Source organism: Muscardinus avellanarius (assembly GCF_963383645.1).
Source record: "Muscardinus avellanarius genome assembly, chromosome: 20".
NCBI lineage: Eukaryota > Metazoa > Chordata > Mammalia > Rodentia > Gliridae > Muscardinus > Muscardinus avellanarius.
In genome coordinates, this window is record NC_137806.1 from 8,183,111 (window position 1) to 8,209,503 (window position 26,393).

At 40.8% G+C, this 26,393-nt stretch overlaps 1 protein-coding gene across 1 annotated transcript in view; it reads left to right on the forward strand.

Moving 5' to 3' along the window:
• MYO3A (myosin IIIA) overlaps window positions 1-26,393 on the forward strand; it is a gene marked incomplete at both ends in the record, with an annotated part of 172,565 nt that overhangs the window by 90,833 nt on the left and 55,339 nt on the right. The window contains 5 exons of the mRNA XM_080717187.1: window positions 2,879-3,005; window positions 8,611-8,821; window positions 14,075-14,222; window positions 24,011-24,164; window positions 25,893-25,981. Coding sequence (XP_080573313.1) covers window positions 2,879-3,005; window positions 8,611-8,821; window positions 14,075-14,222; window positions 24,011-24,164; window positions 25,893-25,981 — 729 coding nt within the window. The remainder of the gene's footprint in view (window positions 1-2,878; window positions 3,006-8,610; window positions 8,822-14,074; window positions 14,223-24,010; window positions 24,165-25,892; window positions 25,982-26,393) is intronic.

Here is a 26,393-nt window from a genome sequence, read left to right on the forward strand (position 1 = left end):
CTGCGATCCTCCTATCTCAGCTTCCCAAGTACTAGGATCACAAGCATGCCCCACTGTGCCCAGCTAAGTCTAACCATCTTGATGTAAGAATAGAAGTAACTTTTTCAATTCTTTGTTCACTTAACTCACAAATATGACTTAAAATTGCCCCAGGCAAACATAATTTATTAAGTTCTTTTAAACATCCAAAGATATTTAAAAATGTACAGATCTCAGTCTTTCACTCAAAATGACTGAGAGAGCTGGCTTACATGACTGATTAGCACTTTCTACACTTTCTATCCATGTAACTAAATCTTCTTAAGCACTTAGGCCTATTTGCCCTAGAAACCTCATGATTCAATATTAGTAAGACAGTAAATTGCGTTATATTTACACATTCAAATGCAACTTGCAATCAAATTATGTTATACTTTCAAATTGAAAGCATAAGTGTAATATCAAGTAGGCATGTAAATTCAAGTCACAAGACAAATAGATTATTTACTATGTCTCCAATATTTTCTTAAAAGTGTCAGACATTTCAGAATAAATGTATTAATTATCCATTATCCAAAATCATATATATTATTTATATATTTAACAACAACAACAAATCAATATTGTGTTGGTTTACTAGGGTTGCTATAACAAACTGCCACAAAGAGAATGGTTTAAACACCAGAAATGCACCACTCACAGTACAGGAAACTGGAAATCCAAGATGAAGATGTCGGCGGCTCCTCTGGGGAGCTGTGATGGAGTCTGTTCTTTGCTTCTCCTGGCAGTTCTGGCTGTCGTTGCTCTTTGTACTGCGGGTACCTCATGCTGGTTGCTGCCTTCAGCCACCTCCAGGTGGCGCTCTCCCGCATATCCATCTCTTCACATGACTGTATGGCTCACATTGACGTAGAGCCTCACTCTTCTCCAGCATGACCTCTTCTTAATTCCATCCACAGTGGCCCCATTTTCAAATAAGATCCCCCCTTTTTTGTGTGTGGTTCTGGGGGCGGAACCCAGGGACTTTCTACCTCTGAGCTATACTCTCAGACCTATTTTCTATTTTATTTGGAAACAGGGTCTCACTTAGTAGCTGAGGCTGGTTTCGAACCTGTGCGATCCTCCTGCCTCAGCCTCCCAAGCACAGGATTACAAGCGTGCGCCACCACACCCAGCGATCCTGCTTGTTTCTATGGCAGTTCCTCAACCTCAGGCATATTTAGGGCCAGACAATGTTTTGCTGTGGTCTCTTCCATGCAATGTTGGGTGTTTGTTTAACAGCATCCCTGACCTCTACCCACTAGTGGTCAGTAGCACTCCACGCCCATTTATGATAACCTGGCTTGTCAGATGCCTCCAGACTTTGCTGAGTGACCCCTGGAGGCAGAATCATCCCTCCCTCCCCAACCCACCAGTTCTAGAGCCCCCACTGTTCTAGAGCAATTTAATTCCAGCCACAGATCTAGATCGTGGCTCGCCTCTGCTCTCTCCTCTCTGCTGATGGGAGTCCCAGGCTCTGCCCTGCAGCTGGTATCTAGTCCAACCCAGTGACTCACACACGCTTCTCTGGGCTCCTTCAGCTGTTGCTCCCACTCAAATACCATCACAGCCTCTTTGAACAGTTTTTGTGCAGATTCCAGTAAGTAGGATTTGACACCACATATACAAAACAAACCACTATGTGACTGAATTCAACCATCCAGTGTGGTGTGTGTGTGTGTGTGTGTGTGTGTGTGTGTGTGTGTTACTAGGGATTGAAGCCAGGAGCATTCTACCTCTGAGCTATACCTTCAACCCTATTTTATTTTTTATTTTGAAACTAAGTTCCTGAGGCTGGCTGCAAACCTGTGATCCTCCTGTCTCAGCCTCCCAAGTACTGGAATTAGAAGCAGGCGCCAACGCACCCAGCTTAGATCCAGTCATTCTTTCTTCTTTATGATGGCCGCATGGTTTTCTACAGTTTCAGCCTCAGAGTTTCATTCTCATATTAATAGCACCCCATATCAGAAAAATTTACATTTTTAAATTAAACTAGACATAAAATAGATAATTATTTTTGCTAACTATAAGAGCTTAGTTAGAATAAATTCATTGACTTGAAAAAGTATAAAGGACTTACATGTGTATACATGTTTCTGAATATATATATTCAATGTACTTAAGAATTCAGGTTAAAGAAGTGATAACTAACTGTAAACTCTAGGCAGTAATCCAAAGTTGTCAACATATACTTATACCACATACATACATTGATTGGAATGCTGGGATTTTTTTCCTTCACTGTACTAAAAATGCACACATAGCTTCACTTTTAAGATGTCTAGTAATAACCACACAAAATGCTGAACTTTCACATGAATAGATCTGTCCAGAGCCCAATGAATAGTCTAGTTACTCTGAAGAATTCTCCTCATTTCTTTTATTTGGGGGGAGGGGGAGTACTGAAGATTGAATTGAGGGGCATTCTACCCCTGAGCTATATACCACCAGACCTGTTTTTGTTTTTCAAACAGAGTCTCACTAAGTTAGTTACCAGGGCCTTGCTAAGTTGCTGAGGCTGGCCTCAAACCTACATTCCTCCTGTCTCAGCCTCTCAAGTACTGGAATTACAGGTGTGCACCACAACACCCAGCTTCTATGTTATATTTATATTTTCACCCAGAAAATGTTTTAAGCACTCACTGAATAAGAGGCGCTGATCTCGCCTGTAGAGTTAATAACTAACCAGTGCAGCCGACCTGCAGGACTCCTTGTCTACTCGCATCTCTTATTGGACAAGATGGCCGGTGCAGTGACCTTACGCTTGTCCCCCAGGCTGCTTCCCCAGCCATCTCCTGCCGTAGTTGCCACCTTGCTGGAGTCAGGAGAACAGTGCTAACGTTTCTACGATGTGTTTCAGCAACTTGGAAGTGTCTACAGTGTCCTCGCTGCGATCTTGAATGTGGGCAATATTGAGTTTTCATCTGTGGCAACTGAACATCAGATTGACAAGAGCTACATTTACAATCACACGGCCCTGGAGAACTGTGAGTTTCATTATCTTCCATTCAAAATTGAACCCTCAAGTCTTAAGCTGTACCTGTCACGTAACGATAATTCCAAGAGACTGGACGTGTACAGAGTCTTTGGGAGAATGTTCAGATTCGATGTGTAAAAAATGAAACTCAAAGTCCGCTATTTAAAACAAATCTTCATAAAAATAAATAAATAAATAAATAAATAAATAAAATCTTCATGCATGCAAACTGATTAGTTTTGTAAAAGACATTTCCAAAGACTAGGCTTTTATTGATTCGGTTAAGGGCTGCTTCCATTTTAATGTGAAAACAGAAAATATAGCTAAAATTTAATTAACTAATATGAAAAAATTGAAGTTGTTATCTTACAGGTTTAAGTTGATCAATTTAAAAGAAAACCTGTATGCTTCCTTACAGAATGAATTTATCCTGGGTTAATTAATTTTTCTGTCATTACCATGCAATAGAGACACATCACGGTACTTGCTCCAAATCGTATTTTCTCCTCAGAGCAGAAGCTGGTGAATTTAAGGAATCCCACTGTTACCTCCAGTGGCATGGCTGTCTTTCTACTTAGATTATAACATATTCTTTCATTTGTAACACTAGCATATATCCCCATAATTCTGTATTGGGGATGGGGTACTCAGGATTGAACTCAGCGGCATTCTACCTCTGGTCTACATCCTCAGCACTTTTTTTTTTTTTAATGGGATCTCACTAAGTTACAGAGTCTGGTCTTGAACCTTCAAGGATCTTCTTGTCTCAGCCTCCCAAATACTGGGATTACAGGCATGCGCAATCCTCCTGTCTCAGCCTCTCAAGTACTGGGATTACAGGCATGCGCAATCCTCCTGTCTCAGCCTCTCAAGTACTGGGATTACAAGCATGCGCCACCACACCCGGTCTCACTCTTCTAATCTGACCACGGTTAGAAGAGTTACCACGCTCACTTAAATGATGCAGCTACTGTGCATCAGCTGGCGGGCTGATGTGGCAAATACCTGGCCACATCGTCTTGAGGGAATGTTTCATTTTGGCTCAAGTTTCAGAGGTTTGGGCCATGACCACGCTTGGTTCACTGCCTTGGGGACACAGTGAGGCAGGACATAATAGCAGGGAGAATGTGGTGGACAAGGCCGCTCCCCTCACCATGGCTGGCAAGCAAAGGAGGGAGAGATCGGGAGTTGGGGTCCCACTGTCCCCTTCCAGAGCAAACCCCCATGACCTAACTTCCTCCCACTAGGACCCACAAAAGGTTCCACCACCTCCCAGTACACCACAGGCTGTGACCAGGACTGTGATGGGAATTTAAGATCCTTTGGGGACATTTTGGGGGAATTTAAGATCTAAAAAAATCCAGACATGGTGTCTCACACTTGTAATCCCAGCAAATGAAAGGCTGAGGCAGGAGAATTCCAGGTTCCTGGCCAATCTTAGCAAGTTAGTGAGACCTTGTTTCAACAACAAAAAAACAACAAAAAAAAAACAAGACGGAGCTGGGGATGAAGCTCAGCGGTAGAATTCCCCTGGGTTCAAGCTCCATTATCACTAAAAATGAAAAGTAAAAAAATCTAAATCATAACAGCCATAGATAAGAATACACTTTGAAGCCAGGTGTGATGGCATATGCTTGTAATCCCAGTACTTGGGAGGGTGAGACAGGAGAATCACAAACTCCTGGCCAACCTCAGCTACTTAGTGAGGCCTTCCCCAACCTATTGAGATCCTGTTTCAAAATAAAGAACAAAAATAGGACTAAGGGTATAATTCAGAAGTAGAACGCCCCTGGGTTCCATGTCCAGTACTAAAAAAGAAATACACTTAGAAGCAACCATATTAAAAGTGATTCTGGTGATTGAGAATATGCATTTCTGTATAGCAGGAGATTCATATAGGTCACAAAAGGTTAATATTAATATGAAGATATTTAAAACTAATTGAACCATTTTCTGAATAGCCACCTATGGAGAAAAGAAATTTTACTAGTTGACATTAAAATGACTTATAGTTAAAAGGATTTATCAGCAAACGCAAAGCCAGGTTCACAGGTGGTTTCAAAGACGCACGCTTTCAGTTGTCGGGGCACTTAGTTCTGTCCATTCCTTCCTGTAAATATCTCTCAAAGCTGACTTTTATTTATTTTTATTGTTTTATTTATTTATTTTCTTTATCTTACTTCCATTTATCATCGTCTTCTCTATCTTGTCCAAGTCAACATCACCTGTTGCCTGAACTAAGTGCCCCCAGTTGTGCAGTCCGCGTCAAGAGCTGATCTTTTCCACGTGGTTTGACGCAGTTCGTCCAGACATCTAAGGGTCTCTCTCTCGATCTCCCTCTCCTCCTCCTCTCCTCCTCTGCCTTCTCCCTCCTACTCGCTCCCTCCCTCTCTTCCCTCCCACTGCTCATCCCTCTCCTCCTCCTCCTTCTCTCTTCTCACTTAAGTGTCTTGATTATCTTCCCATTCCTTCTGGATGAAGCCCATCAAGACGGGAACTTCGTTTTCCAAGTTCTGTACTTAGCTCTACGTCCCTGGGTAAAACTCCTGGCGTGTAGTGGGCACTTGTAGCAATATGTCGGATGAGAGGGCGATATGGAAACAGAAATAGGCATGCAGACCAAAGCGAGGCAGCTCAGAAACCATCCGACATTGCCCCGAAGGACATCACCAGTCGGCAGGGAATCGGTGTTGCAGGGATCGCCAACTGGCTAAGCATTTGGGAGAAGGGGATTTTGAATCCTTCTCGAACATACGAAAGCGAATTCTAAGTGTATGTGAATATAAATTTAAATGCAAAAAAAATCATGTAAGCACAAAATGCGTTTATGTAATTCTGAGAAAGGACTTGAAAGAATTTCTGTTCAGAAAATCAAAAACCAGAATGATTTTCTTAAAAAGTAGATATTTGACTACATAAAAGCTAATGCTCTTTTATAATAAACAAAGAAAACATAAAGAAAATTTTAATACAAATAAAAATGTGACAAAATATTTGCCACAAATAAATTAAAACGTTATTCTCTTTAAGTTATAAAAAAAAACTCTAATAAATTGATTGGGAAAAAGATGGACATATCAATGTTAAGAACATGATTTATAAGAACCACAAATCATAAATTAAAATATGAAAGAAGAAAGTGTTCACTAGAAATCAATTAAAAACAATTTTTTTTTCATACTGCAGATTGAATCCAGGAGCATTCTGCTTCTGAGCTACAGAATTTTTTTGGGTGGTACTGGGGTTCCTGGAAGCCCTTTTACCTCTGGGCTATACTCCCAGATATATTTTTATATTTTTATTTGGAAACAGGGTCTCTTAAGCCAGCACAGCTGGCTTCGAACCTGCGCGATCCTCCTGTCTCTGCCTTCCAAGTGCAGGGATTACAAGCGTGCGCCACCACGCCCGGTGAATTTTTTAGTTTTTAAACAAAGTATAACTGAACTGCCAAGGGTCTTGCTAGGTTGCTGAAGCTAGCCTTCAACCTGTGATCCTCCTGTCTCAGCCTCCCAAGTGCTGGGATGGCAGGCATGCACCGCTGTGCTCGGCTTCTTTGTCATGTTTATTAACGGATCACAATAGTATTGAAAGCCGATGGCTTGACACTTAACTGTGGAAGGTTTATCTTTTCTGTAATCCCTGCCTACAAATGAGAAATGCTGCCCTTTTAAAACAAAATAAAAATAAATTGCCAAACAACAATAAAATAAAATGACAGAAAAATGTCATATTTTGCCTTTCAAAATGGCTATTTGTTTTAAATGGCAATCCCTGGTAGCCTGAAATTGTGTTGAAGTTTTGGTTTTTTATATGGCTAATTAGGAGTGTAATTGGTTCAGTTTTTGGAAAGTGGTTAAGTCATATATGACAAAAGCTTAAATATGTTTATAAAATTTGAACCAACTGCTGTAGGCAAGTATTTATGCCCCAAATATTTACCCAATGTTTTTGATCATTGGTAATGCATAGAAACACCTCTAACACCCAGAAATTTAAAAATAATTGATATATTATTGATATGATATATGCCACAAAGTTATGCAGCACATTAAAATCATGTTTGTAAGCAATATTCAACAAAACGGGAAATACTCAAAATTTTATATTAAGGTGAAATATTTGTGCATAAGAATGGCCATAGAAGGAAAAACAGGCCTAGAAGGAAAGAAATAAAGAGAATTAACTTTGAAGGTAGAATATCTGCAGTGAGCTTAGGTAATTCCTACAATATGAAAAAAACATTTTGTTCAAGATAGAGTTCAATAAATTTTAGCCATGTAACCAAGAAATGTCTTGTCAAAATAGCTAAAAGTAAATTAAAAAGAATATATATATATATATATGTATGTATTTATTTATAGTACCGAGGATTGAATTTAGGGTCATTTTACCTGTAGCTAAAGCCTAGCCCTATTTTTATTAATTTTGGAACAGGTTCTCTAGGTTAATGAGAGTCTCAGTACTTGCTGAGGCAGCCCTCAATCTTGCAATCTTCCTGTCTCAGAGTCCCAAGTACTGGGATTACAGGTGTGTGCCACTATGCCTGGCTTAAAAATATTCTTAAAAGAGAACAACTGATTTGAAAAAGTAGCTTATCTGTCATGCAGTAATTTTGGTTAAAGATTTTTTATTAGATTTAGAAATGAATTGTGTTCGCTGAATTTAAATGTTACCGATTTAAAATTCTCCATGAAATTCAGGCATCAAACATTTGTTTTCCTTTATTTTATAGTTCTGGGAATTGAACCCAGGGTCCTCTGCAACCTATGGAATTGTGCTCACCTCTAAGCCACATCTTCAGCACAGGCATCAAGTTTTTACAAAATTGAGTAAATCCGAAACTAAAAGAAATGATGACAAGAAATACATAAATCTCAATATTAGAAAGTATATGCTCTTTCAGCTGTATGTTACGGAACATAGTTCAGATCTACTTGTTTATGTATACTCCCAAAGTCTAAGTAGCCTTCCGATTAACTCTTACATTTCAAAAATAATTGTATAATAATGATGATCTCAAAACTCACCAAATTAGCTCACTGTGCTTTTGTATTTATTTGTTTGTTTGTTTGTTTAGATAATGTGGATGGAACCCAGGGGCATTTTACTTCTGAGCTAAACCCCCAGCCTTTATTTACTTATTTAGTTATGCATTTATTAGCGTATTTATTTATCATTTAAACAGGGCCTCACTATGTTGCTAAGGCTCACCTGGAACCTGTGATCCTCCTGTCTCAACTTCCCAAGTACTGGGACCACACGCCTGCATCACCTCGCCCGGCTTCGCTGTGCTCTTAAACTCTTTAGCATCACTCATGAGGTTATGCTGGACATCAGTGACCAGCCGCTCGTGTCGCTGTCCCCTCTGTGGACCAGTTGGGTGTGGGTGGTGGCGTGTCACACAACAGCCACCGCTGGACTGGGGAAGATTCGGAGAGAAAAGATCATCCAGGAAAGACCCAGGACTAGTGTTGGACAGTAACTTACTTTCACATGACAAAACCTCTGTATGTTCCCTGGGAGCCACCCGAGGAAGAGAATTAAGCCATTTCCATGTTCTGGAGGTGGTCTTGTTGCCGTTGCTCCTTGAAACATCTCTCTCTCTTTTTTAACAGCTGCCTCTTTGCTGTGCATTCAGGCGGACGAGCTACAAGAAGCGCTCACCTCACACTGTGTGATCACCAGGGGAGAAACCATCATCCGACCCAACACCGTCGAAAAAGCTTCCGACGTCAGAGACGCCATGGCCAAAACGTTATACGGCCGTCTCTTTAGCTGGATAGTCAACCGCATTAACAGTTTATTACAACATGACACATCGCCAAGGTAAACAGGTTCCTACAGTTTTTTTTTCCTTCGGGTATCAGGTGATACACCCATTTCATAATTTTTGATTGGCATAAGTCCTTGGAACATGCTTCTAATTGATATGATTTAATTGTCAAAGTTATATTTCCGTAGATATGGTTCATTTCCTAAGAAATGAGTGGAATATTACCTTATGCCACTCAACTGTAAAAAATGTTCATTGCTGCAATATAGAAACTGCAGTAACATGAATAATTGCAATAGAAGTGATTTTTTTTAATGTACTGTCCTACTATCAATTAATGTTCCTTTCATGAGAAGATGTTCAACGAAGTCTATGTCATTCTATACTTCTGTAAAATGTCAATTTGGCAATTTGGGGGATTTTTTAAAAGGTTTAAATTATATATGATAAAAATAAACTTTTTTTGTAATAGAGATTTTGCTCAGGAGGATTTTACCTTTAAGCAAAACCCCCAGCCAGCCCTTTTTATTTTGAAGCAAACTCTCAATAAATTGCTGAGAATCTCACTAAGTTGCTGAGGCTGCCCTGCAATCCTTTTCAGCATCCCAAGTACTAGGATTACAGACACATGCCACCACAGCCTCACTCTTCAAATTTTAACTCTTACTTGACCTCGTAAGGGTAAGTGTTATGACCCCCAAAAAATGTCTCAGAGATTCACTAGGATGCGATGTAGTAAGTGGTAAGCTGGATGTGGTGGTGCACACCTGTAATCCCAGCACCTGGGAGGCTGAGAAAGGAAGATCTCGGGTTTAAGGCCAGCCTCAGGAACTTAATGAGGCCCTTTTCCAAAATGAAAAATAAAATAAATAAAATAAAATAAAATGGGGCTTGGGTGTAAGAGTGTATATTTCAGAGGTAGAATGCCCTTAGGTTCCATCCCCAGTGCTACTACATAAAGTAAATGTTAAAGCAAGGGTATGAGGATTTGAGTGCTGATGATATCTGATCCAAAATCCATGTCCTCTCTGGTACCTCACCTTACAACCAAAGAGAATCTACGGCTCAAGCCTTTAATCTATGCTTGGGAGGCAGAGGCAGAAGTTTGCAAGGTTTTGTTTGTTTTTGTTGTTTGTTTTTGTGATGCTCGGGATTGAACCCAAAGGCATTCTACCTCCGAGATATATCCCCAGATGTATTTTACTTTTTATTTTGGAGCAGGGCTTTTAAAATCTTTTTTATTTCGAAGCCTTGCTAAACTGCTGAGGCTGGCCTTGAATCTGCGATTTTCCTGTCTCAGCTTCCCAAGTACCAGGATCACAAGCATGTACCACTGCTCCCAGCTGGGTTTTGCAAATTTAAGGCCGGCCTAGGCAACTTAGCAAGATCCTGTCTCAAAGTAAAATACAAATTAAAGAAAGATAATCGTGGCCACCATTGACTAGACTGTGCAGAGATACGAATTCTCATATTTATATCTAAAGCTCTGTTCCCCCCATAACTATACAAATTTGGGGAAATTTGTGTGTTAGAAAGCAAGATGGAGGCCTACATTAAGATGACCTGATTCACAGCTGGTCACCAAGCATGAAAGACCATTTTATACACATTTCTAGTATATAGTTTCTCCTTATTTTATCACTAAAATTCATCCTACACTATAATATTATCCAGACTCTCTTGAGAGCTAATCCATTATTCCTCCATGTGTTTAACCCTTTGTCCCTCGACATTGTCTCTGCCCTCCCCTACTGAATTCTGCCTCATCCCAGCTGAGTGCCCAGCCCACAATCCTGCTCACCCACTATGGCTCTCATGGTCAAAATGGTTTGCATGTTCCTGTGTGGCTCTCTGGTGTCAGGCATGCAGAGAAAAGTGAGAAAATTCAGGATTATTTTTTTTTAACACATGTGCATTCTATGTAATGGAAATGGCGCATAAGAGATTCGACCCACTTGTTAGTCCTCGTCTGCATGTTTCATTCTAGACGACCCCCGGCAGGGTGATCCGCCAAAAACTTCACTCCAGCCATCTACTAAATTAGCTTTCCTTTCCATACACTAATGAAAACGATCCCAGGCTTAGATTTATTTATTTTTTTAACAGAAAGCTTAATGAACTAGAGCGTGACCAATTTGAACAGTTTGGTTCTGTTTTGTCAAGATGAACATTGAGATTTGGGGGGAGCTTGTGTTCCCTGCCAGGCTTTGCCACCAACTTATGTGACTCTGGGCAAGGGATGGAGTTTTTCTGGGTTTTATCTTGGCATTGAATACAGAAGTCATGGGGCCTTTTGGTTTGGGTCTACCTGCTGTTGTCTTGCTTTTGCAATACTGAGGATTGAGCCCAGGAGCCTTTCATCCCTGAGCTACAGCCCTTTTAATTTTCCACGTTGAGACAGGCTCTCACTAAGTTGCCCAGGCAGGCCTCGAACTTGCTGTCCTCTGGCCCCAGCCTTCCTAGTATCTGGTTTTACAGCTGTGTGACACTGCACCCAACTAAGTCAAAGCCGTCCATTGTTGTGGGCATCTTGGAGCCTTTTAAGAACCCTCTGAAAACTGTCTAATGCCCTTCACTCCAAAATAAAAAATGAATACATTTGTATACACCCATCCACCAGAATACTGCACACAGTTATGATTCCAAACCCCTCAAAGGCCAGAAATAGATCCCATTTTAAGAATCCCTGAACCAGATTACTTCTAAGGCCACCCTATATCTAACACACTATTATGGAATAAGTCAAATATTTATCCCAGTGGGACCCTGTGGGGCAAAGAAACTGGACAAGGATAATACTGTGGACTAACCCAGCAGAAATCTTAATTAAATTTCTTGCCCTGGCATATAACCACAGACAAATATATCACTGTGCAAAATAGGAACTTTCAGAAATACATGGCCTTCCTTTGGCCCACCCATCACATCTCCCCCCATCCCGCCCCTTGGTGGTGGTACAAAGGGTTGAACCCAGGGCCATTCTGCCTCTGACCTATACCCCCCCAGCCCTTTTTCATTTTTGTTCTGAAACAGGGTCTCACTGTGTGGATGACAGTCTTGCTAAATTGTGGAGGCTGTCCTCAAACCTATGATGCTCCTGTCTCAGCCCTCCAAGTACTGAAGTTACAGGCGTGCGCCACCACGCCCAGCTCACCCATCACAGCTTTCAAATGCTTTCTATGAAGCCAGTCATTTTCTCCAAATGGGGAGAGTGGCTTCCTTTCCAAGTTTCTTCCTCACACAGCACTGAGTAAGCTCTATGCTACCTAAATGATAGACATGAACAGAGGTTTTATACTTATATTTTTTGGGGGGGCCTGGGGGGTGGGGGGGGTTACTGGAGAAGGAACATTCTACCTCTAATCTACACCCCCAGCCCTATTTTTTTATTCTTTGTTTTTGAAACAGGGTCTCACTGAGTTGCAAAGGGCCTCTCTAAGTAGCTGAGGCTGTCCTAGAACCACAGTCTTCCTGTGTCAGCCTCCCAAATGCTGGGATTACAAGCGTGCGCCACCATGCTGTACTTTCCTTTGTAAAATAAACATGAAAAAGCAGGGCGTGGTGGCGCACGCTTGTAATCCCAGGACTTGGGAGGCTGAGACAGGAGGATCACACAGGTTCGAAGCCAGCCTCCACTACTTAGTGAGGCTCTCAGCAACTTAGTGAGACCCTGTTTCCAAATGAAATATAAAATAGGTCTGGGAGTGTAGCCCGGAGATAGAAGGCCCATGGGTTCATTTCCAGTACCACAAAAAAACAAAAAAAATGCACATGAAAATAACTTTCTTGGGGGAGGAACAAACTCTCTGACCATGTTGTTTTAGTGAATAAACATAATCACATAGAATAGCAGAAAATGCATTAGAAATATCTAATTACAAAATTTATTGCATATCATTTTAGAGCATTTAATTATAAACTAAATCCCTGTATATTTTACCTGTCTCCATATTACCATTTGTTCTATATTTAAAATACCATAGAAGCTGGGCGTGGTGGCGCACACTTGTAATCCCCGCGCTTGGGAGGCGGAGACAGGAGAATCGCGCAGGTTCGAAGCCAGCCGCACTGGCTTAAGAGACTCTGTTTCCAAATAAAAAAACATAAAAATACATCTGGGAGTGCAGCCCGGTGGTAGAAGGGTTTCCAGGAACCCCAGTACCACCAAATGAATGAATGAATGAATGAATGAATGAATGAATGAATGAAATATACCATAGCCGTGAGTGGTGGCGCACACTTATAATCCCAGGATTCAGGAGGTGGAGACTGGAGGATTGCAGTTTGTGAACAGCCCCAGCTCCTTAGTGAAGCCCGTCACAGCTCAGTGAGACCCTGTTTCAAAAATTTTTAAAAGGCTAAAATACCAATAGCAGCCAGGCATGGTGGCACGTGCTTGTAATCCCAGTACCTGGGAGGTTGAGACAGGAGACTCTCGGGTTCTCGGCCATTCTCACCTACTTAGTGGGGCCCTCCACAGTTTAGTGAGACCTGCTCCAAAATAAGAATTAATAAATAGGGCCGGGCATGGTGGCGCACGCTTGTAATCCCAGCATTCAGGAGGCTGAGACCGGAGGATCGCGGTTCGCGGACAACCTCAACTACTTAGTGAAGCCCTTCGCAACTCAGTGAGACCCGGTTTCAAAATAAAGAATAAAAAATAGGGCAGGAGGTGTGGCTCAGAGGTCAAATTCCCCTGGGTTCCATCCCTAGACCTGCAAAAAAAAAAAAAAAAAAAATAGTGCTAGGGATATAGCTCAGAAGTTGAATGCCTCTGGGTCCAAATTTCCAGTACTGCAGAAACAAACAAGTAAATAAATATAAATAAAATACTATAAGTAAGTAGTCCAAAAATTAACAATTCTTCAAGTAATTGAGATATGTTCGTAAGATTTTGAAAATTGTTTTCTAAAATGAAAGATAGTACTCAACAGAATTATTGCTTTTCTGGTTCAGTTTTGATTGAAGGTCTGCCGTATTCTGGATGCCACTGGGTTGTCTCTATATTTTCTAACAAGGGCTTTAACTTTGTACTTATAACATGGGGGAAAGTTTCCTTTAATATATAATAGCCTAGAAGTGATTTTTGTAGTATAAGGAAAATATTGTTCTATTTACATATTCAAGTTAATTTTTCCTCCCTTATTCTATGGAAAGAAACTTTTCAACTAAGGAAGCTTTACACTGAAGTGCATGAGCTGGCAGCAGTCCCTTAGCCAAATCGCCAGTGGAAATTCTGAGGCCCTCGGCTTTGCAGTACCTCCTAAGGAAATATATAATAACTCACAGTACTTCCATTCTTCCAGTGGGAATGGTGATGAGCTGAGCATTGGCATTCTTGATATATTTGGCTTTGAAAATTTCAGAAAAAATTCTTTTGAGCAGCTGTGCATTAACATCGCCAATGAGCAGATTCAGTACTATTTTAATCAACATGTGTTTGCGTGGGAACAGGTAAGCCAAGTCTTTCCATTAAAGACGCATGCATGTGTGTGTCATGTGTGGAGTTGTACAAAGCAGAGCCCAACCCATAGACTTAAAGCTATGAGCATGTAAAAAGACAAAGGAATGCTTTTCTGTTCTCTACATCCCTAGCAAAAAAAAAAAAAAAAACGCCTAGAATAAATTTAATGTAATTTCATAGGTGATATTAGTCAGTTTGAGCCCTTGCAAAGAAAGAAATGTCCATGGAAAATTTAAGCAAATGGATATGTCTAGCAGTTTTTCTCTCTAGAAGGCATAGCTGAAATTCTGTTTGAAATTTCAGAATCCATCTAAATGTGCTAAACTTCAGAAATCCAGTAGCTAGGCAACTGAACGTAAGATAATGGATTTGATGCAACGCCGTGAAATGGCAATTTTGTCAGGGTACAGTGTGTAATTTATGAGTCAGCTTCAAGAATGTTCTTCCTTCGAGAAAAAAGCAGAGTCTTACTTGAATTGCACTTGGCAAAACTGTCATATTAAGATTCTTTAAATTATTTTACGACGTCTAAAAGAGTCCAATGTAATATCACTCGGAATGTCATTTGTCTCTTTAAATTGCATTATTTTGCTCTGTAGTTACTGATTAGAACTGATGCTTTAATTTAACTTCGAGATAAATTAGAGGTGCCTGAACCTCTTTATCACTAGGCTTATTGAGAATATTTTTATTAGGCTTATGGAGAATTTATTTTAAAAGTGCATATTGGAAGCAAATTTTTTTGGTTTGGTTTTGGGGGTCCTGGAGATTGAACTCAAGGCCTCAACCGTTCAATGGCGCTCCACCATTGAACGACACCCCCAGACCCCCACATCCTGACATTTCTTAGGCCAAAATCAGAATCTAAATGTAAGACTGTGTTTCTTCCAGCTCTCTCCCACCTACCACAGGACCCTGCTCTGTCAAATATCCATTCCATCTCTCTCTTTATCCCTTTTCTCCTTTTCTTGCATAGTCCATTCACCCATAGCATAGTAGACCATCTCTTTCAAGTATTAAAAGCACACAGGAAGAAACCCCACAAACACTTCTGCGCTCTGCTTAGCTCTACAGACATGCTCTTTCTTCCCCAGAGCCAAGTTCCTGGGACACATATTCTGCACACTGCGTGACCTTGGTTTCTCCCCATGGGCACACTTGAGGATATGGCTCCTGGTTCTAAGCTCTCCCACTGGGCTGGAGTGGCCCCAACCCCATTGGTCATTAGGGCATTTCCCGCCTTTCTCATGAGGCCACACATTTTCGGTCCATGATCGTGTCTTTGTTCTTTTTGTATTGCTTTTGCCAGCACTTGCTGAGACATGTATCAAGTATAGTATAGATTTTTAGTATAGATCTATTAGGATTACCTACTTTATGGGGCCAGGTGCAACCCCATGTACCTCTCCCCCGATTAGTTAATGACATGCATTGATAGACCTCTGAAGTTCTCCTTAAAACCAGGTTTTATTGGAAGTAGTCTTAAGTCAGTGGACAGATATTTCAGTGCATTTTTTTACATTTTATAGAATGCTAAAATTTAAAAACCACTTTGAATGACCTCCTTGGGTTGCATCCATGATCCTAATGTTCTTTTGTCTTTGGGATCACTACAAAAACTGTTCTATAAGGCTCTTCAAAACATTCTTGAGAGAGTTTTTTTAATAAAAACTCAAAATTTCTCACAATAAAATTAAAAATTCAACTAGAATGCAAGATTACACAAAGCCCTTCAAGGAATTAAAACCATTTCCAGTCCTGTCCTGTGCTCTTTCTAGGATAAATCCATGCTCTATAATCTCATGGACAAGACATTGGTGGCTAAGTATGAACAAGCAGATGTTCGTGTGATCTGATGAACACAGGATTACTCAGCATTTCCCTGGATTTTAGCATGTGGTGGCACATTTTCTTCCCTTTCTCTCTGTCACAATCTCCAAAGCCAACTAATATAAGAAATGCTAACTCTAAGTTATATAGTTATATATAACTACATATATAGGTACAATTATATATAACTATTTATGTAATTATAGTTATAACTATAGCTAAGAAGTGCTAACCCTAATTCGATGTGTTAGTTATCATAGTTAATGCACGCTTATTTTCCATAAATGGGAAAAAGCTATTAGAACAAATTGTTAAAGTCACGGTCATATCTTTTTTTGTCAAATATAATCCCAGGTTTGACCTGAGAGCTCCTTAGCTTTTTAATAGAGCTGTCATTGCACCTCAGTAGGACATGGTATTCTCAACTTCTAGTGATGTCCACAAGACCTATTATCTTTGGACCATCAGCAGGATGTGTTCCTTGAGTAGCTCCTTCACAGGGGAAACACTTCAGTCCTGCTTCAACCAACACGCATTATCTTTGTAGACAGGTCGACAACACTGCAACATAAAAAATAGTCTTCTGAGACGCTGGGCGTGGTGGCGCACGCTTGTCATCCCAGCATTCGGGAGGCTGAGACAGGAGGATCACGGTTCGCGGACAGCCTCAGCTACTTAGTGAGGCCCTTTGCAACTCAGTGAGACCCTGCTTCAAAAATAAAGAATAAAAAGTAGGACTCGGGGTGGAACTGAGAGGTAGAATGCCCCTGGGTTCCATCCCAGTACCACAAGAATAAATAAATAATAAATAAATAAATAGTAAATAGTCTGCTGAAAGAACTTCTTTACTGGCCCAAGTTTTTGTTTTGTTTTGTTTTGAGGTTTTTGGGGGTTTTGTGGGGGGGTGGGTTTGTTTTTTTTTTTTTTTTTTTGGTGGGACTGGGGTTCCTGGAAACCCTTCTACCTCCAGGCTATACTTCCAGACCTATTTTATATTTTTTATTTGGAAACAGGGTCTCTTAAGCCAGTGAGGCTGGCTTTGAACCACTGCAATCCTCCTGTCTCTGCCTCCCAAGCGCGGGGATTACAAGCGTGCGCCACTACGCCTGGCATTGGCCCAAGTTTTAATTTAATATATAGTGGGATACTCAAGCAAAGGTCATTGCAAAGGCATTTTGGATATAATTTTCCCATTGCCTTTTGTTGAAAACAATAATCAATAGACTACAGCAAAATGTTCTTTGTGAAGGAATTTATGTTGCTGACCTAACCTTTCAATTGCCCAGTAGGTAATTTTATATTTCTTGGAATGTTTGCCTCCAACTAGTCTTTTGTATTACTTTCAAAAACATTTTTCGAAACCTGGAAATCCCTGTTGACCACTCACTGATAGTTCTGCGTCTCCACAGCTTCCTTTCCTATGACACAGGTTAAATGCCTAAAATCTCTTAAAAAGCCAGGCGTGGTGGTGCGGTGCACACTTGTAATCCCAGCATTTGAGAGGCTGAGACAGTAGGATAGTAGTTCATGGACAGCCTCAGCTACTACTTAGTGAGGTCCTTTGCAACTCAGTAAGACCTTGTTTCAAAATAAAGAATAAAAAAATAGGGCTGGGGGTGGAGCTCGAAGGTAGAACACCCCTGGGTTCCATCCCCTTTACCGCAAAAAAAAAAAAACCTCTTAAAAACCAAACCAGTCTGGAGCATCCAGAACGTGTATCTCTTTCTTCTTCTTATGACCTACACATTTACACAATTAGAAGGTTAAGATAACTTTTCTCAGCCAGGCATGGTGGTGCATGCTTGTAATCCCCGCACTTGGGAGGCTGAGACAGGAGGATCATGCAGGTTCAAAGCCAGCCTCGGCTGGCTTAAGAGACCCTGTTTCCAAATAAAATATAAAATAGGTCTGGGAGTGTAGCCCGAAGATAGAAGGCCCCTGGGTTCCATCCCCAGTACCACCAAAAAAATAAAATAAAAAATAAAAAAATAAAGATAACTATTCTCTTTTTTAGCATTATTCTCCTAGTAGATGTGGTATACAAGCCCTGAATCTTGCCTGGTGTGTGATATTTCACAGTATTTTGTTTTCATACTTGCCCAGTCTTTGAAGAACAGTTTTTTGCATATTGATCTTAATAACATTTCAATCAATTTGCATATTGAAACAATAGTGTGATCATTAGATGATTATCTGGGGTACCCACCCCCGTAAATGGAAGATGATTAGCAAAGGAGTCTAGTTGTAATTGTTTTAAAATTTGAAACTCCAACTTCCCAGATGAGCTGCACCTGAAACACATAGAATTTCCTTTCAGTTGTATTAATTCCCTAAATATAATATTAATCTTTCAGCTTTCCCTTTTTTTTTTTTTTTGGTGGTACTGGGGTTCCTTAAAACCTTCTACCTCCGGGCTACACTCCCAGACCTATTTTTTTATATACTTTTTTATTTGGAAACAGGGTCTCTTAACCCAGCGCCGCTGGCTTCGAACCTACACGATCCTCCTGTCTCCACCTCCCAAGCGTGGGGATTACAAGCGTGCACCACCACACCCGGCTTCAACTTTCCCTTTTAACATTTGCAGAGCGTCACTGACTTTTGTACACACTGTTGACTCCCATATTGACTCAAAGGGCCCCAAGCAAGTTATCCCATTTCTGATGAGTGAGACTCTTTTTTGCGATAGGCTTCAGTCTGAGTCTCCACAGAAAATAGATAGCCAAGGTGTTGGTTGTACTTTATCTGTTAGCCTTTGTTTTCTGGTTCTCTTCCATGTGAAAGAGAGCCCAACAGTAATAAAGTATGGCAGAGCTAGGAGTGGCAGCACACGCCTGTAATCCCAGCACTTCCTAGGCTAAGATAGAAGGGTCACGGGTTCAAAGGCAGCCTCAGCAACAGAGCAAGACTTTCAGCAACCTAGCCAGACTGTTTCAAAACTAAAATAGTGAGCCGGGCGTGGTGGCACACACTTGTAATCCCCACGCTTGGGAGGCGGAGACAGGAGAATCGCGCTGGTTCGGAGCCAGCCTCGCTGGCTTAAGAGACCCTGTTTCCAAATAAAAAAATATAAAATAGGTCTGGGAGTGTAGCCCAGAGGTAGAAGGGCTTCCAGGAACCCCAGTACCACCAAAAAAAAAACTAAAATAGTAAGGGCTGAGGATGTAGTTAGGAGGCAGAATGTCCCTGGGTTCAATCTCCAGTACCAAAAAAGTATGATAGAAAGTTTAAAGTTCTATAGAATTGCACTTCTCACAGTAAGCACAATTGGATAATCACTGTGGTCGAGAATATAAAAAAGAAATGAACCCTGCTTCCTAATATTTCAAAATAAGGGAGCACACAGCAATCTCGGATTGGTTGGTCATCCCTGGGAGTGAGTTTGAATTGAGGCAAAGGCCAGTTGTTCTTCAGGACATCCAGGGTGTATGCATGGTGCTGCAAAACATTGTTCAGAATTCTGTCGATTCACTCTTCTTCCAGGTGGGTCTCTTTCTACTTTTTCATGAGCTTTCTTCCTAGATCAAAGCAGCACAGTTGCTGTTAACTGGACTAACGTTTGTTTTTAAAGTGGGTACCAAGCACAGTCTGAATGTGTGCTATTTTCAATATGATCCACATAAAATAAAAAATAAAAAATAATAAAAAAGAAAAAAGTGGGCTATTAATGTTGTTTCTGCACAAAGATGTGCTTCAACATATATCATTTACATATGCACTCGTGGGTTTAGGACTGAGTCAGGAGCAATTTTATAATCAGGAAGCCATTCACGACACATAATAGAAACAGCCACTGCAATCATGACTCCACTACCCTGCAGAAAACAATGCACACGGCTTTCGTCTTCAGCTGTGCCTGCCCTGAAGCTTAGCGCTTCGGAGATTTCCAGTGTGGGAGCCCACTCATCGTGTGTGGCAATTACAAAGAAAAAAAAATCATTCAATATAGAAGACTTACATTTTCAACTTTTTTAGCATTGTAAAGTAAAAAGAACCAGTCATCTGATAAAAAACGGCATAGGCAATTAAAAACAAACCTCTCATAAATGTCTTCAAACTATTTTTTGATTTTTTTTTTTAATTTTGTATCCTAGTCTCTTTCCTAGGAAGCCCTCTGTGTGAGATATAGGTAACATTTGTCTTATTTTAGCTCTCCACGTGGGAAAGTCAATTTTAAAGTCAGGAGTGGGGGCACACACCTTTAATCCCAGTACTTAGGAGGCTGAGACAGGAAGATAGAAGGTTCAAGGACAGCTTCAGCAAGGCAGTACATGACAATCAAAAATCTAGAGAAACTCTGTTTCAAAATTAAAAAGTAAAATGCGTTGGGGTGTGGCTCAGAGGCTCAATCCCCAGTAACACACACACACATACACGCCCATTTCTACATGCATTTTCTTTAAATGTTAATGTAGTCTAATAAGCTCAAGTACCCCAGGAAGAGCGCCCCCAGGAGAACAAGTCATCATCAGTGGACCACTAGGCCATCATCAGTTCCCCCGACCACTGAGTCAGCCATGAAGAAGAGAGAAGATAACACACTTGTCTTTACTGTGGATGTCAAAGCCAGCGAACACCAGACCCAACAGGCTATGAAGAAACGCTATGACATTGACGTCTCCGGGGTCAACGCCCTGATCAGGCCTGTTGGCGAGAAGGCGTATGTTCGACTGGCTCCTGATTCTGATGCTTTGAATCTTGCCAACAAAACTGGGATCATCTAAACAGAGTCCAGCAGGCTAATTCTAAATATATATTTTTTCATTATGTATAAAACCAAAAAAAACTACTTTTACAAGAGTCCAGAGAGCTGAGCCTATCCATTTTCTTGGGACACGATAAGAAATGTCACAGGCTTCAAGGAGGTCAGCTTAACCAACAGAAACGAGTTTTCTCTCAGGTCTGAGATGAGGTGCTGGCAGAGTCAGTCTCCCCAGAGCCCCCTCCAGGGTTGTCCTCACTTCCAAGAACCTGTCCTCACATGGACTTTCCTCTGTACCCCAGGGTCTCCGCTGTCTCTTTCTCTTCTTACTAGGAAACCAGTCGCCTTGGATTGGGGCCCCACCCTAAGGACATCAGTTCACTCCAGTTACCTCTTTAGCGTCTCTCTGTCCAAGGACAGTCACATTGGGGCTTAGAGCTCCAGCACAGGAAGTGGGGGTGCAGGTGCAAACACTCAGCCCAGAAGTCTCGGTCCTTTGCCCAACATACCCAAGTCTCCCCGGATACAGAGGTGAAGAACTCAGAGCTGCTTCATCCTAAGAGCAGAGATGGAGAGTAATAAACAAGCAAAAATGGTAGAAATACTACGAACAAATACAGTGTGTGCACAGAGTGGCCAGTTGGGGAAGGGCGGTTGTTACCTCACTGGGGAGATGGGAAGGAGGTCTATCTACGGAAACACTAACAGCTAATGGTTACTGTTCTGCTAATCTGTGCTGAGGAAGCAACACTAAATGTGCACCTGCCTTAGAAGACACGTGGGATCTGGAGCCTCTCGCAGGAAGAGACCGCCATGCCGTGCTGCTGTGCGAGTCTCGCGACTCAGAACAGTAGTCTTGATTCTCTCCTGAGTGGCACTTTGACCCTAAATACCTAAGCTTCTCGTTAAGACATGGCCATGTGGATGCACCTGCTGGGGGCTTTCTTGCTACTGTGACTTTTCACCATTCATACTCAAATTTTAATTTAAAAAAAGCACAGAAGAACTTTGGTCAGGTATGGGGTTTGCTAACTTGGAGATCTTCTGATTTCCCTAGCTCCTTGGTATGCGTTTCAATTAATTATTTAAATTATTTATTTATTTAAATGATGTATTTAGTCTGCCCATTTCCAAAAGAGAACTCTGGCAATCTGATCAGAGTAGGGATTCTATAGGCTAAACACTTCTTCATTAATGTAATTAAGAACTCCACTCATCTTCTGCTTTCGATGTATTTTTAATGTGCAGGGCAGAGCAAGGACTTTTAGAGGAGATATAAGCTTTGTTTCTTCACAGATATTTAAAAATAATTAGGCATTTTGCTACCATAATGGCTATAAAAATACATAGCATATTGTTTTAGGCATGATTACTTTGCTATAAGTGCTTTGTAAGCCCTGAAAACAGCACTATTACATTTTTTTCCATTGGTTTGCTTGGAACCCATAATAATGGCAGATGTCTTTAAGGGGAGCCCCTTGTTTTCCAAATTACTTATCTCTGCTCTGTATGACCTGCCAGAGAAGCATTCCATGGATTTTGACACAAGCAAATAGAAATGACAGATACATTCGTTTAGACCTTAACCCTGTGTGCTTTTCTATATAAAACACACACAAAAGTTCCTTTGAACTTTGTATTTGTGATTTAAGCTATTATATGCTGTCAGCCTAATGTGTCTAGGAGTAAAATGATTCTAGGTCTACAGGCTTCTCCCAAGGTTACCTTCAAATAAAAAGGCGTGCACCTTCGAGATGTGGTTTTTGGTTTTTGTGGGGGGTTTTGTTGTTGTTGTTATTTTCAGGTTCTGCACCTTTTAGGTCATGGGTTCTGCCTCTTTTTATGCATTAGATTTTATTTTAAAAGTATATATTGGACTGAGAATGTAGCTCAGTGGTCAGTGGGGTATGCTTAGCATGCACAAGGTGCTGAGCACCCCTACCCAGCAACACAAAAACTAAAAATTAAAATACATTTTTTCCCCTATGGTACTCTTGAAATACGATTGCCACTTATAAGTCTGCTGTCATGGTGTTTAAAAGTGTCAGCTCATCAAATGCCCCACATGCTGTTGGCTAGACTCTAAAGTTGCCAGAAATAAGTTTGCCTTCTCTGAGCTCTTACGGCATACTCTATGTAGTGTCTGTCATGTGCTACCTTGGGTTGTCACCCAAATTTACATCTGTGGAGACAAGGAGCTTATTTTACATGTCCCATGATCTTGCACCAGGGTGCCTTGTTATAAGTTGTTCAATGAGTATCTTTGATGAATTAAAGTTTATCGTAAAACAATCATGAAAATAACCTGTAATTTCAACATGTAATTTCAAAGTGCTACGGGACATTCTGCCCAAGTCGGAAGTTAGTTTTTCCATACACTTGCCCCCTAATAATATTTGTTTTGTCCCTGAAAACCAGCGACTCCCCTCCACAGGCATCACTAGTAAGCCCACGTGTCCTCTTTTGTACAGTCGTCAGCTCTGGGATGGGGCGTGGTGTGAGTTATACAAACATCTGTGGTCCAAGCCTTCCCAACCGGCTCTTTTCTAGAGTCGACCATGAACCTGTGCTGTCCTGGTACCATGGTCCTACAGTCATGGTCTCTGGTTCATTATTTTTATTCCACTCATCTTTTATCATATACTCAATGTCAAGTGATATACCACATACTTTGTTTTGTGAGACAGGTATTATTGCCCCCACTGAAAAGATGAGAAGAGGGAAGCGCATAGAGTAGGAAAATCCCAACGGCTGTGTGGCCAGCTAAGCAGCAGAGCCCAGATGGGAACCGTGTGTCCTTGGTTCTAAACTCTTTGGTTGTGCCCATCACCCATAGCTGTCTATGCTCCTGATGTAAATGTCCAAAATCCTGACCGGAAAGTTGTATAAATGTTCAGGAAAGCATGATTCTAAGCTCTACCTAATTCATATCCTATAAATTCTGGGACATAATTTATTACTTTTCTCTAGCAATTATCTTTTCCTCCACCTAGAAAACTGGAGATGACTATAATTGTAGGATGGAGACTAGACTAGAAATTCTTCTATTTCTCTCCTGAGTTCAGTTGGTGCTAATTTTAATGAACTAGTTGTTCTGTGAAGAGAAAAAATAAAACAGCACCCTCAGCCTAGACAGCAATTTATTATAATGCATGCAGAGTAGAATCCTAGGAAATTACTATCAACCTATGTGTTATTCACACAGTGTTAAGTGAACATTTTTGTTTGTATCATGACCTACTGTAGAATGAATACCTAAATGAAGATGTTGATGCCAGAGTCATTGAATATGAAGATAACCGGCCCCTCTTAGACATGTTTCTGCAGAAGCCAATGGGTTTACTGTCCCTACTTGATGAGGAAAGCAGGTTCCCCAAGGCCACCGACCAGACTCTCGTAGGTGAGCTTAAAATCCAGAGGACTTCATGGTGTCTCGAATGTGGTGCGTAATCCTGAATGACTTAATATTTCAAATTATCTGGAAGTTGTCACAGAACCTCCGTAGCTGACTTTAAAGAAGAGACTTTGACGCTCATACCTGGATCGGTGAATGTTTATAACAGGTCAAAGTACTTAGTGATGAATTAGACACGATTAGATATTGGATTTCTCCTTACTTTATAGTAGAACCCTAACTATAGAATCCTAGATTAGGAATGTCTTTAGAAGCCTGGCACTATGGCACACACCTGTAATCCTAGTACTTGGGAGCTGAGACAGGAGGATCACAGGTTCAAGGCTAGCCTCTGAAACTTAGTGAGATCCTACTTCAATATAGACATAGAAATGTAATTATATATAATTGTATAAATATATAAATATAAATATATATAACGTATATGTATTTTTAAGGGCTGGGGGTGGAGCTCAGTGATAGAATGCCCTGGGTTCGATCCCAGTACAAAAAAAAAAACTGAAACTACATTAGAAAATACAGCCCTAATTAAAAGTTGGTTGGAAGAGGATCAATAAAGCTCTGGAATAGCAAGTAGGCAGGAAACGAATTCATCTGCGATGTTCCAGCCATTTATTTAATAGAGGCAAATAGCCTTAAATTCCTTAATGACCTCTGAGTTACAGTACATTAATAAATGTTCATGATAATAGCCCTGAGTCATCAAGGGGAATTTAATGTATTCAGTTTTTTTCTACTGGAGAAGGCAGAGATGTCTATAATATATTTAAGAAGATCACCCAAAACAGTTAAAATGGGAAGGCCTCACCTAAATTAAAAAAGAAAAGACTTCCGAGTTTCCAAGTAAGTGAAAAAGCCATTTTAACGTGGAATGCCATGTTCCCCGATGATAGAAGATATTCATTCCATATTACAGGTGCTCACGGTAAACTTAGATTAGCATTTTTTCCTTACTTTTGGTTATATGCACAACCTGTTTCTCATCATTAATTCTGTGCTAGTGCTTCCTCCTGACCCACTGAATGGCTTATTTTTTTTTCTAATTGGACAATACTGGGTAGAAAAGAAAATACCCAAACAGTGCACATAAAATGATTTTAGAGCAGTCACTTGATATCAAAATATTCCTTCTAGAACTGGAACGACAGGTTTTCTGGATGTGTTAAAATCATTATCGAAATTGAGCTGCCTTTCTGATCCCGTTGTGCTCCTCAGATACAACAGCCATACCATCAATGTTTTAGGCTCATGGTGTGGCATCCAACTGTCTCATAAGCCTCTTTGGCCAGTCTCAAGGAGTTTCTTTCTTCTCAGTGGTTTTCAAAATATGGTACCCACACCAGGAACATCAGCAGGACCTAGGAACTTACTAGACGTGAAAATCCTTGGCGCTTTCCCCAGACCTCTGGAGTCAGAAACCCGAAGGCTGAGATTTAGGAGGCTGGGTTTCAACAGACCCTCCTGGCAGCTATCCTGCATGCTAAGGCTACAGAACTTCTCTAAATCACAGCGCCATGGTAAAAGCTTACGATCATGAGTTTTGTTTTACTTAAAATTAATAGTTCCATTCCAGGTCTGTGTAAATTAGCTCTACGAATTTTTTTTGTTGTTGTTGGCTCCACATTATACTGAAATAAATGGTCCCAACCATCAGTATCCTTTGAGGATCTCCTGCATGCTTGATGTTGAAGTTCAGTTTTCTTTTTCCTACAGAAAAATTTGAGGGTAACCTGAAATCACAGTACTTCTGGAAACCCAAAAGAATGGACCTTAGTTTTGGAATTCATCATTATGCAGGAAAGGTAAGAAAACTTAAGAATTTCCACTGACTTGCACTTTAACTTTTATTGAATAATAAGTATAAGCCTGAAATTATATTCTAAAATATTAGTTGACAGTTATAACGAGGTGGCCATGTGTTTCTGCCCTGGTCTGGCTTCATTCTGCCCTCCTGCTCCCTAGTCTCTGCCCTGGCTTGCACTAGCCTTTCTCTGTGGAGGCTGCTTCCACTGCGGGACAGACACAGAGACTCTAACCTGAAAAGGTTTTTAAAACTCCTTCTTTTAGTTCAACAAATATAAGATTATAATTTTTCACCCGGGTGTGGTAGCTCACACTTGTAATCCCCGCGCTTGGGAGGCAGAGACAGGAGGATCATGCAAGTTCGAAGCCAGCCGCGCTGGCTTAGGATACCCTGTTTCCAAATTTAAAAAT